Here is a 13,629-nt window from a genome sequence, read left to right on the forward strand (position 1 = left end):
ATTCCTCCTGACCCCACCCCCCATGCCTCACCTGTAGTGTCGGGAAATCTCTTCTTCCACTTGGGTAATAAAATCACATTTGGTACATGAGTGTTCTTTGCTTTCCTTGACAGACTGCTGCCCATCCGATCCTTGCAGGTGATTTGCTTCTTGTTTGACATCCGATGCTTGGGACTCATGCACACTCTCATAGTGAAAGAGGAGTACATCTACGTCAGGGGTGGTGAATGAACACTGATGGCACTGATGTTTGACTCGCGAGCTTCCAGCTGCCCCAGGAGACAAGTGCAGAAGCAAGAGTGCACAGTGGGAACAATTACTTTTTCTACAAGCAAACGGGTAAGTAATTTCTCCAAGGTGCTTTTCTGGGCTGCAAAGTCCTCTGGGACAGAATGGACAGTGTTTAATGGTACACTTGTGAATGTTATGGAGCTGTTGATAATGACGGAGAAGTGGCCCCACTACAATTACATCAGGGCCATGGCTTTTGGAATATCGGAAGTCACAGAACTGACAATTATAGCTCGTTACCATATTATCCTCGGCTCCCTTGCTGGAGAAGTCCTTCTTTTTAGCCCCACTCGAGCTCTTGTCTGTCTTGGTCATTGTCTCTCCTTCTGAACTTTTGGCTAGATCATTCTGATTAATGACAGAGCCCCTGGAAAGCTTATCATTCAACTCTGGATTAAGGCCGCCTGACTGCACTGCTCCGTGCTGCTTGCCATAATGTTCTAGCAGTTTAAGTGAGCTAGATGACTCACAGCTGAAACTACAAAATTTACACCAGTAGTAACTGGTGGCCTCTGTACCATTTTGTCTAGAGGAATCGAGGGGCTTTATGGGCACTGAGTACCCAACAGGAGTGTCATCTCCTGCTTTGACTGTTATCTTGTCCTGCCATTTTCCCAAGTCTCCAGAATCACTGGATCGAAGTGCAGGGATGGACTTGTTAGAGTTTTTCTCTGAAGGTTTTGCAACCTCAGAGGAGGGGAGAGAAGCTTTTATTTTGTTTGGGTGAGTCTGAAGAAAATGTTGTTCTAGTTCGGTGGATGAGTTGCCCATATAAGTGAAATTGCAGAATTTACAGCGGAAATACTTGGTGTTCCCTTGGCAATCTGGTGTTTTCCGTCCAATGCCAATGAATGTTCCACCGGAAGTCACCTGGAGAACAGAAGAAATGGACTTTACTTCCAAGGTGTCATTAATTCAATGGGCCCTCTGCAGGGGAGGGGGAGGGTACTGCCAAGTATTCCACATCAAAAAATACAATAGTACTCCTGCTTATTATGAAATCACTTGAATAATCAGAGCCAAATAAATTCACTCTTCATTTCTCAACAGCTACTCTTTGAGAGACTCATTATGTTATACACTGTAGGCCAAAGTAACAGGTGAAGGTAAATAATAAATGCACTATAATTTGAAAGACTTAATAATACATTTTTTAAACTAAGAAAACAATTTTCAACACAGTACATTTTACTATTGCCACCTTCAAATCACATTCCTACAGAAGCATCCAAATCACATGGGATTTCTTTTCAAAAGGTGAAGCATTACTGTCAAAACTAGAGGCACTTGCTCAAAAATTACTCAATGCAGATGTTCTCCAAGGAAATATTCTGTTCAGTTCCTACAGCAATGAGGCTGCAGGCAAAGATGAGGTCTCTGTTTTAGGTAAAATAAAGGTGCTCCAATGACCACCCAAAATGGCTTATGATTAAAGCACAGTGAAACAAACAAAAAGATGAATTGAGTATGCAGGAAATACTAGCGAAGAAGAACCGTGTAAATAAAGAATTTTGAATGTTTCCCCATCTAGAACAAACAAAAAAAAAAGAAAAATCTTCCATGGCCTTATTTGATTAAGGTTCTGTTTCATTGCAAAGGGCTCCCAACTTCTCACATGAGTAGGTCATGATGTCTGAATGGTAAAATAAAATAATTCCACCATAAAAATCACTACAACTCTGCTTTCTTTCCCAAATTATGAAATTACATGGAATCAGGACTATGAAAGCCTTCAAAGGGCACTTTGCATAAAATCCTTCCTCCATTCTCAGTGTGCACCTCAATAGGCAGTACAATTAAGCCACCACTGAGCAGCCAAAATTCAGAGTTTAAAATAGAGTTTTTGAATGAAATACTCCAAAAAGGGAAAACAATTTCTCTTCCAACCACTAGGGAATTTTTAAATTTTCCCAGCAACCAGATGTAATATATTAAGCAAGTGGCATAATCATGTTCTGCCTTCTTCAACAGCTGTTCAAAAATGACACGTGTGATCGCTGTTCATATCCAAATCACTGCATGAGAAAAGTCTCAGGCATCTCAAAATCATGTAAAGGCTCTATTTGAAATGCAAATAATATTGCTGTAGTACACTGAGAGATATGTTTGTACCTCTATTGTACAGGACTAAGATTGAAGTATTCTTTTTGCTATTAAAAAGAGATGTGACCTTGATCAAATTACTTAACCTCTCTGGCCAATAGCTTCTTCAACTGGGGCAACCTCCAAATTTATGTCCAGTATTATAGTTCTAAGAAATGTGCATTAATATATAAACAACTCAGCATTTACTGTATATTAAGATAGGATCTTACAAAAGTTTTCCACAGCCTTTAATCAAAGGATGTAATATTTCACATTAGGCAATGTCTATAACCAGAACCCCAATCACATAGATTTCAGTCTGTCAATGACAGAGCATCAACCAGCCAGAAAGCTAAGAATGGGGCACCCTTCCAGGCAGCAACATGACAATCATTCAATGGTGTGAGAGATTTCAAAGGCATACACTCAAGGATACAGCACAGAACACTCTAATCTAGCATTTAAGTGACTAAAGCAACTAAAACTTGCACTGAAATATAATTCATAATATTGTAAAAATATCTATATATATTTCCCAATTCACTGGAGGTAAAGAGAAGGTTTATTTGCCAAAAAAAAAAGTACATATATATATATATTTAAATGGATAGCCATCAGTCAGGTTCTTTGTTCTGGAACTTAAACTTGATTCAAAAGGGACAAATTCAGATGTATCCCCTTCTTTAACACAGGCAAAGAAAGAAAGTGTGCAAAATCTAGAGATAAAAATTTTCTTGTTTAAGCTTTCACATTGCATCTGCATTGCCAAGCTTCCCTGTTATAAAATGCTTTGAACTTCTGCTTGTTGAACCAAGATTCCCAAGAAACCACCAGGCATCATCACTATTTCTTTGATTTTGCAATCTTTAAGCCTCATGTGCCATGACCACACTGAAAGGGTTGAACAAAGAGCATACATATACTTAAGAAATCCCTAAACATACGATTCTGAAGTGGATTTAAATTATTACTAAGCATCCCAACATACTAAAAAGGTTGTTGTTATTTAAAAACAACCTAAGAAGTCAGAAAACCCAGGCTACGAATCAATGCTATCAGGAGAAGGGACTACGAAAGAAAGGCAACTTTGTGAAAAATTATCAGTAAAGCATTTTGGTTTAGGATTAACTAAGCTATAAAAAACAAGTTAGGTCTTTGAAGTTGGTGTACGTGTCTAGATGTGGTTTTTTTTTTTTTTTAAACCCAGGGAAAATGTGCCAACTTCATTATTTAAGAAGCTTTTAAGGGCTATATATTTTAATTATGCTGAAGAATGAATACCTTCATACTATTGACTGCTCTTTCAAAAGCCAAGCCAAAAAATGAAAACTCACGGATCTCATTTAATGGCAAGAACAATAATGACACTTCTATAGGTCACATATTTGCGTTTTTGGTTAATATCGGTAAATAATATTAGTATTATATATTATTAAAAGCTAATATAATATTAGAATCACATATTTTAAAAGGCAGTTTTGGAAGACATAATGACAGTGTTCTATTCCTTTTTTCTTTCAAAAAGAACATCTAAAAGCTCTATTTGTGGCAATTTTTATACTTTCTATACTGGTAGATGTACACTCAAGTCATAGCGAAATATAGATGACGTACAACATTTAAATGCCATTCTATGATAAAACATAATTTATTATTTTAGGAGACACTACTGGTGTCTACTGACCATACTCATTTTATTTGCATGCCCCAGATATGCTATTTTAAATCTATTCTTTTCTAGGGTAAAAACAAATACACAGTGAGAACAATTATGCAAAATAAGTGTTTTCAGCAATGGTTTATTGAAACTTATTGTCTGCAAACAGTGCCTACACATTCATAGAATATTGCAAACTTTTCAAATGGCTGAATCCATCACGGAGTAGGAAAATTTACTGCTTCTTAGCTGTGACTATACTAAAAGTGCAAGCAGAATAAAGAGCAGAGCTTTCAAACTTCCTTCTTTTACTAACCAGAACTTTAATTATAACCCTTTAAACTCAGCAGTTCCTTTGGTAAAGACATCCAAATTTTTACAATTATATTAAACTGTAATTTCTGCTTGGGCCAAAAACTACATGAATTTATCCCTCTAATTAGTAGTAACTAAGTGTTCGGCTTGTGTCAGACTCTGCGATAGATATCAGGCATATAATATTGAAGAGGTAAACAACATCTCTGCCTTCAAGATACTTACATTGTAAGATTTAAAAACTGTAGATAAAACCCTTTATTTATTTGTATTTACATCTGCCTGTATTTATTTGCTTCTAGAGGAAGTTCTCTAGCTCAAATTCTATGAAAAGATACATTATTTAACCTCTTGGAACCGTAGTCTCCTGGCCTCTATGGATATAATACTGTACAACTTGTCATTTTATAGGATTATTGTGAGGATCAAGTGAGAACTATGGATTTGTGCTGTTCAATAGTACTTCCTGAGATGATGAAAATGTTCCATAGCCTTCCTTGGCCAATATGGTAGCCACTAGCCACAAGTAGGCTTAGTAAAAATGAAGAACTGTTTTTTAAATTTACTTTCATGTATTTTTCTCAGCATTTCACTAATTCATTTGTAATTAACTGAAATGTATTTATTTTAAAAATTTCTTTTTTAGAGGCAGGGTCTCAGTCTGTCAGCCAGGCTGGAGTGCAAGGGCACGATCTCCGCTCACTGTCACCTCTGCCTCCTGGGCTCAAGTGAATCTTCCCACCTCAGCCTCCAGAGTAGCTGAGCAATAGACACACGCCACCACACCCAGTTAATTTTTGTATTTTTTGTGGAAACAGGGTTTTGCCATGTTGCCCAGACTGGTCTTGAACTCCTGGGCTCAAGCTAGCCACTTGCCTTGGCCTCACAAAGTGCTGGGATTATGGCATGCACCACCATGCCCAGCCTAAAATTTAAATAGCCACATTTTGTTAGGGAATACCATATTAGATAGCACACTCAACAGTAACATGTGCATAGGTAGGATTATTATTTAATAAAATGAATCATTCAAGTAAATTTTTCCTGCAAATGGGATAAAGAGATTACATAGAAGGGAAGTGGTAAATTCATTCAGTGACAAACTCACACGCTTGTCACTATCAATATTCTTAGCTGTAAATGCAAAGGTTCAATCTGCTGTTACTAAGATAATACTTCTGTTTATATTCCTTCTTGAGCTACAAGAATAGTCTTATTCACATCTAGAAGAAAGCAGGAGTTCAATGCATTTTGACTGAATGAATGAACGAAGGGAGATGTAAGCAGATGAAAATGTCTCACCAAGGCCCCTAAGTTACCTGAGATTCGCTGGCCACAGTACTTCATGGCACCCTCACCACTGACTTGACCTGGCATACATGGCCTTCTTCAAGAAACTACAAAATGCATCTTTCGTCCACAAGCAAATGACTGACTATGGAGTCCTTTGATTGTGAATTAAAGTTATATAAAAACACCTAAAACAATTAAGGCACAAAAAAGAGTATTTTAAAGTCTTTTTCACTGACTAAGGACTAGCATGGCTTTTTATATTTGATTTTAGCCCTAGTTTTAAAAACTATTCCTTCCATGAAGTGTTTTCCATGGCTTTCATTTATAATTTATTTACATATGTCTTTTTACACACACACAAAAATGTTTTACCGTAGAAGTGAAGAATATAAAAGGGTTGGTTTCTTTCAAGGTCATTAATCTCAGTTTCTTTCTTTCCTCCCAATAATATGGAGCAAACGCTAATAAGAATAATATCTAAAATAATACGTCAAAGGAAAATATTTCTTAAAGCCTCAGAGCTCTTAAAATGACACTTCAACACATGTACTTATTTTCAATGCAGCAAAGAAAGAGTTGTTTGAACTAAACACAAACCTCTTCTCAGTTGTGGTTCATTTTCAAGTACTATAATTGATAGCAACAGAGACAATTATAAGGGTACTAATTTAAGAGAACTTGAGGTTATGGGCTGATAGTCAAAGAGGTAAAAGCTTAAAAATAAAAAGCTAAGTTGTTAAAAAAAAATCACTGTTCAAATACTGATATTTCGAATAACTTGAAAAAAATCTGTAAGGGCCGATCTTAGTGGAAAATAACTACAGTCAGAATTAATCTGCTTATATACATCGGGAATTTTTCTGCATGTATAGTGCTTCAAAAAAAAAATTCTAGAATATAGAGTGTGCTTCAGTGATATACTTTTGGTGGAGAATAAATGTTTCAGAATCTCAATAACAACTCAAATTATATGGCATCATCTGACTCTCATGCCATCCATAGCTTATTTCTGAGGTTTATTCCTATCAGTGACACTGTAACAACTCCCTTATTTGGATTTATAATATAAGAGCCAACCAATGGCAGGGGAGGGTACAGGGGAAACCAAAACTTAAACTCCAACACTGGGCACATTGAAGAAGAAAATACTGCATATTCCTCATTATGCATATTTTTATTATTGGCTTTTTGCATAATAGCAATAAACAGTTTACCCTAAACTGGTTTTCTCATTTTACTCAGTATAATTCTGAATTAATTTTTCTATATTATCTGGTATTTCGGATGACAGAGTACCAATAAATCTTAAAGTCCATCTTAATAGGCCGGGGACAGTGGCTCACACCTGTAATCCCAGCACTTTGGGAGGCCAAGGTGGGCGGATCACCTGAGATCAGGAGTTCGAGACCAGCCTGGCCAACATGGTGAAACCCTGTGTCTAATAAAAATACAAAAATTAGCCAGATGTGGTGGCGGGTGCCTGTAATCCCAGCTACTCGGGAGGCTGAGGTGGGAGAATCGCTTGAGCCTGGGGGGCGGAGGTTGCAGTGAGCCGAGACCATGCCACTGCACTCCAGCCTGGGCAACAGAGCAAGACTCCATATCAAAAAAAAAAAAAAAAAAAAAAAAGTCCATCTTAATAATTTGGAAGACAATCTTTTATGGGAAAAATAAACAAGACAAAATGCAGTTCGAGTGGGTTACAAAGCTAAGTGAATTCCCCATAGCATTCCTCTACAGCATCCAACCTGCAGGTGCTGCTGGTTCATAATGGAGATATGTCAGAATTGCACATGTATTCTAAAGAGCATCTTAATGGGAAAAGAGAAAATCTAATCTCCGAAAATATAGAACATCCTTCCTCCAGGGAAGGTTGCTGTTTTAACACATCTACTATGTGCCAAGCACTGGAAATACAAAAAGAATGACATAGTCAAAAATCGTAACATGTCTATGGTTTAGCACAAAAAGCTCACAACTAAAAAGACAACAACAATGGAAAACATGCTTCTGCTGAGACATGTAACAGGTTCCATGACAACACAGAGGAAGAGCCCCTAACCCAGACTGAGGAGTCAGCAAAGGCTCCCAGAAGTAACAACTGAGCTGTGGACAGATGAGCTGATATGTGAAGGTTAGCCTCAAAGGCAGTGATCATGAAAGGGCACTTCAGGTGAAGGAAACAAAACCAGTAAAATCAACAGCGAGAGTAAGACAATGCAAGCTGCTCTCAGGAAATACTGAGGAGGGCCGAGGCATTATCAAATCGTTAAATGGAATATGGTACATAACGGTGCTTGCTATGTAATAAGTAATATAAATGTAATAAGTAATATAAATGTGCTAGCCTTGTTCTTACTATTATCCTTTCTAGAAGAATAGTGAGATTTAATTTGGAAAGTTAATGTCTTATTGGAGAGCTGATATTTACATAAGCAAGTATAATTAGATGATATGCTTTTCAACAGAAGTAGTCCCATACTTGCTATAAAATGTAGGACAACTGATCTATAAACAGAATTTTTAAAAATTAAAGGAAAGAAGAAAGAAAGGAAGGTGAGAGGGTGGGAGAAAAAAAGAGAAAGGAAGGAGGATGAAAAAAGAGAAGGAGAAAGGAAGAAAAAAGAAGGAGGACAGAAGAAAAGAACAGAAAAAAGAGGCAAAAGAGAGGAGGAAGAAGAAGGAATGAGGAAGGAAATAAAAACAGAAGAAGACAAGAGTGAGCACAAAAAAGAAATCAAAGGAAACGAGAGGAAGATGAGGAGGAGGAGGAAAGAGTAGGAGGTGAGAAGAGAAGGGAAAGGAAGAGACAAGAAGGGTAGATAAAGCTACAACAACAGAAAAGAAATCAATAAGGATTTATTTGAAAGAAGTGACAGTAAAAGAATAAAGAAGGGAACAATGGGACACACTGCTCAAGTGTTTGGGGCGTGATATCAAACAGAAATCCAAGGTAACTCCAAGATTTCCAGCCTGACTTAGCTGAAAACAGGAGTAAAGAAGAAAGGAGGCAAAAAGAAAGTTGTTGTGGGGAACTTCACTTTTACATACGTTGACTTTGAAGTGCCAATGAATTCCAAGGTGGAGCTTCCCATCAGCTGGAAAAACAGGTCTTGGAACAAACCATCATTTATTATAAGATTCCCAAATATGTTCCTGGATACATGAAAGGATGCAGGCATTCTTTAATCATATATCAACAGTTCAACTAAACATGAAAGGAGAAATGCTAGGCCAGGAGACTCTGTGAATTCCCGAACTCCTCACTATGTCCCACCCGTCTATTGCTTTCTGAATTCAATGAAATCACACAGCTCCAAGCACAGCTGGAGAATCCAGCACACTCAAATTGGACACTCTAAAGGCATTCTGATTTGTTCTCTGCTTCCACACCCATTCCTGCACTGAATGTAGGCGGAGGATAAAACCTTAATTACACAGCCTTGGAGGACATAAATGGGAAAGGAGTGTATCTCCTTAACATGTAATCTGCATGGAAAAAAAACAACCTAAATTGTGCCTGGTAACTAGAAGAGCATAAGACAACTTTCAGACCACCATTTAAATAATAAATTCCTAAAACAAAGTCCTCTAAATGAGGGGAGTACAAAAAAAGTCAAACACCTGGATGAAATGTCCCTTAATTTGGGGATCAAACATTACATCCTTAATTGATTACATCAAACTTTGCACCTTATTTGCTCTACCAGAACTAATTTCTGCAGCAAAAGTATCAGGGAAAATGAATCACTGTAATTTTAAAAAGATGAGTCAGCAAATTTAATTTTCTTTTTACTGATTTCGAATAGAAGCTTAGTAAGTTCAAATAAGGTAGCAGTACACTACACGGAGCAGATAGCAGATAATCTCAAAGAAATCACCCAAGTCCCCCAAATCAACCTGATTCAGAGAGACTGCATCAAAGAGCTCTGATTTATGTCTTCTATCTCCTCCCTTACATGCAACTGGCCTACCTTCTATTGCTTTGCTATTGGCAGTAAACTCAGACTCATGTTTGGCCAGGCCATATATCAGTGTGGTTGTGAAGACAGGCTTCCGTGGCCTGTCTATCATGGTTTACATCCCATTCTCCCTATTTATGCAACTCTGTGATCTTGGGCAGAACACTTTAATATATGCTGTTTCCTTATTTTTTTAAATGGACATAAGGTTAGTGTTTACTTCTAGGGCTATTATGAAGATGAGTTCATTAATACATGAACTGAGCTCCACATACACACATAAGAAACCCTTAGTAAATTTTAGCTATTATTAGATGTGAATCCAAAATTGGAAAAAAATAAGGGATCTGTACAAATTTTGATTATGTAAACTAAAAGATGAAAGAAGTATGAATCAACTTAAAGGTAAGACAGAAAAATAGATTTTACATTTAACTTTCAATTAAAATTAAACAAGGGTTTGTATGATATTCTGAAAACGTATAACATTTGCCTCAAATGTGGATCACCTGATGAGGAATTCAAGACATCTATGGTCTAATGATTGTCAGAATCAGACTCTACAAAGGAAATCAGAAAATGAAAGAGAACAACTTTGTCTCTCCAAACTTTCCCCGTATTGGCACACTACTTGTATATCCGTATTTCTAACAGCTGCACGTATGTTGTAATTACAATGATCCAAGAAATAAAAAACACTGAATAACCTCCTGACTTGAGATGGTTAGCAGAGCAGGCCATAGGAGAGGTAAAAGATTGTCTTAGGAGTTGAATAATGCTAAAGTTGATTGGATCCACTGATAACCACAATTTATTCTCCTAAACATTCTGCATAGAGAAAAATACTGACATTCAACAAAATTATACGTGTTCCTTTAAATGATAACAAATAAACCAAAAATCAAAGATGATACTAACTGTCATGAACAAGGCCAAAAAAGATTTAACTGTCATGCAGGTAAAGGGATTAGTAATGATAGTTGAACTATTCTACTAGGGTGGCTACATTATTTAGCTCTGCCATCTCCACTGATGAAAATAACCTGGTAAATACCAGAACTTTGCCTTGCTTTATGGCCTTGAGGTCAGCATACGTCTTATTTTGCACACTTTATTACTTGTTAAGGAGACACAGTCCTGAAAAAGAAGTGTGGGTTCATATGCCAAACATTCTGTATTCTATAGACAGTCTGAATTGATAAAAGTCTCATTCACCAGTTTTTCTAAACTGCAATTGTCCTCAACTCAGAAAAACAAAGAAACAGAACCTGCTAAGATCTACAACTTCCCTCCTACTCCAGATCAAAGAAAATGCCAAGGCAAAAAATAAATGTTTAGAAGTAAAATTCAAGACAAGTCAAAATAAACCACAATAAGATTAATGGTCTCTGATTTTTTTTTCAAACCAAACTGTAATCCCCTGCTCAAACGATTGTACTGATACATGTTAAAGATCTATAAACTCATACAATTAAATCTGTTGAAAATACAAATCCAAAGGATGACTTCCTCTCTCTAAAATCTGTTCTTCCTGCTTCTAACATGACATATTGTGCAACTCTGATAAAAATATTTACAACACAGAAATGTAACACTCCTAGCTCAAACATAAGACAGTCCTTGGTAAGTTAATCATGTGATTCTTCTATTAGCCTTAGAATTTCATTAAGGGCCAAAATAAATTTAATAGCTGGAAACCAGTAGCTACCTTCTTAAAGTCCTGAATAATGCAGTAATAAAAAGAATTTACTAATAAGAAAAGGCAACATATATATCATAAGCATCTGAACTTGGGATAGCATAAACACTTTCCCGTGGGAAGCACAACTTGACAAGACTCCTACTTTTATAACCTGATCTGAGGGCTAAAAGCTCCCCAATAAAGATGATGCAAACACCCAATGCACAGTGCATTACACCCTAATGAAACAGCAAAGGCCGCGTTGTTAATGCAGGCCTCCATTCAGTAATGGTTTAAATATAAGCATAATAAAGCAGATTAAAAAGAAAGAAGCTAGCAGGGCGCGGTGGCTCACGCCTGTAATCCCAGCACTTTGGGAGGCCGAGGCGGGTGGTCAGGAGTTCGAGACCAGCCTGGCCAATATGGTGAAACCCCGTCTCTACTAAAAATACAAAAAAATTAGCTGGGCGTGGTGGTGCACACCTGTTATCTCAGCTACCAACATCGGGAGGCTGAGGCAGGAGAATAACTTGAACCTGGGAGGCGGAGGTTGCAGTGAGCTGAGACCATGCCACTGCACTCCAGCCTGGGTGACAGAGTGAGATCTCCATCTCCAAAAAGAAAAAGAAAAAAATAAAAAGAAAGAAGCTGTAATTACTTTTTTAAGAACTCAATCTCTTGTATTATTGGTCTCCATGTGAGCCTCTATGGCCGAATACAGATAGTAAATATTACATGAAAAGCTAACCAATCATGCTGCATCTATGATTTTTACAAATTTAAGCATGACAATTGATAGAACATGCTGGATAAATGAAAAATTGGAAAACTAACATCCTGGTCAAATCAATTGGCTCTAAGCTAGCCATTATAGTTTCTCTTGTTTTCTTGGTAAAGAATTTACATGTCTTCTGCTTTTAGGACTGGGCATGCTACCTCAAGGTGTTGGGGGGAGAATCTGATAAATGCCACACTCAGAAAGGACAGTCTTGGCTTTCTGATGGCTATTTACAGTGACCTCCATTATCCGGCTGGGGCTCTATCTTCTATGCAGCACAAAGAAACATTGTTATTTGACAGTATTTTTACAAAGTTGTAATTCTTTGACTCAGTCATTTGTGATTTAATTTATACAAAAGTGGATATTATCAGTACAAGCATGTCTAAATTTCAATTATTCCTCCAAGTATATTTGAAATAACTTGCACTTAAACCGGGAAATCTTCGAATTTGTTTAAATTACTGTACTTCTTTTTCCCAACTGTATATCTCATATTTGCTCTCAAGTCCATTCAAATTATTTAAAACCATCCATGTCAAACCAAAATATAGATCAAAGCCATAGAGTTCTTTCAGCCTTTTGCTTTTGGCTTCTGTTACTTTTTTTTTTTGGCCTAAAATGTCATAAATCTATCATTAACCACCAACTGTTCTGAATGTTTTTTAAAAAGCAAGTTTAATTGAAAAGGATTAATGAATTCTTCATCTATTACTTCAATTAGCTTAAATTATGGACTTACATATAATTCCTAAAATTGAATGATTGTCTGTAATACTCATATTTACCAACATCTTTTTATCAGAACACACACAGTCCATTAACTTACTATATATTTCTGACAAAACTGCATTAAAGAAATTCTATAGTCAGCATTTTATCTCCCACAGCTTTTAGCCTCCACGAAGTTTAACCACCAAGGAAAGAATCTCTCAAATAGCATTTCAGTAACACAAACTTGTTGGTATAAAAGGAAATTTCAGATGCGTTTTTATTCATTTTATGCATATAGAAAAACTGTTCAATATTTATTTCAGCATGAAGATACTAATAAGTTACTTATCTTCAGACATTTTTCTGCAGCAGTATCTGGCATATGTGCAAAGCATTCAAGATTAGCATTCGATCTACAAGTATATTCAGTGTTATCCTCACAAATTGAAGTTAACCCTTTAGATGCGTTTCAAAATCCAATTGTTTGTTTGAAATAATTACGCGCTGTTGCCACAGATTACTTTTTTCTATTTTTAGCAGTATTATTTATCTTGGAAAAAAATTGATCTTAACAAGATTATGTTCCTGCATGCTCTTTCCTACCACTTTTTGTCTCCTCGGTGTGTGCTGCAAGGATTTAGCAGACAGCATAGTCTAGGATCAGCTGTTTTATTTCTAGTTCTATTAGTTCAAACTCAGATAGCTCACACATCTGTTTTACTTCTAAAATCACTGCCCAGGAAAAGTGTCCAGCTCCTTCTACCCAAACATAAACTTTACTATAAATAACTAAGAACCTAACAAATAACTGTTTGGGGGAAATGGAAGTGTGTTTAAAAATCTGAATTCTTCC

At 36.7% G+C, this 13,629-nt stretch overlaps 1 protein-coding gene across 10 annotated transcripts in view; it reads right to left on the reverse strand.

Moving 5' to 3' along the window:
• Positions 1-13,629, reverse strand: part of TRPS1 (transcriptional repressor GATA binding 1) — a 257,688-nt gene that overhangs the window by 192,000 nt on the left and 52,059 nt on the right. For all 10 annotated transcript variants that reach the window (XM_063817355.1, XM_009455823.5, XM_001137364.8 and 7 more), the window contains one exon: positions 32-1,161. In XM_063817355.1, the coding sequence (XP_063673425.1) occupies positions 32-1,161 (1,130 nt within the window). The remainder of the gene's footprint in view (positions 1-31; positions 1,162-13,629) is intronic.

The sequence above is a fragment of the Pan troglodytes genome, chromosome 7 (assembly GCF_028858775.2).
Source record: "Pan troglodytes isolate AG18354 chromosome 7, NHGRI_mPanTro3-v2.0_pri, whole genome shotgun sequence".
Lineage (NCBI taxonomy): Eukaryota > Metazoa > Chordata > Mammalia > Primates > Hominidae > Pan > Pan troglodytes.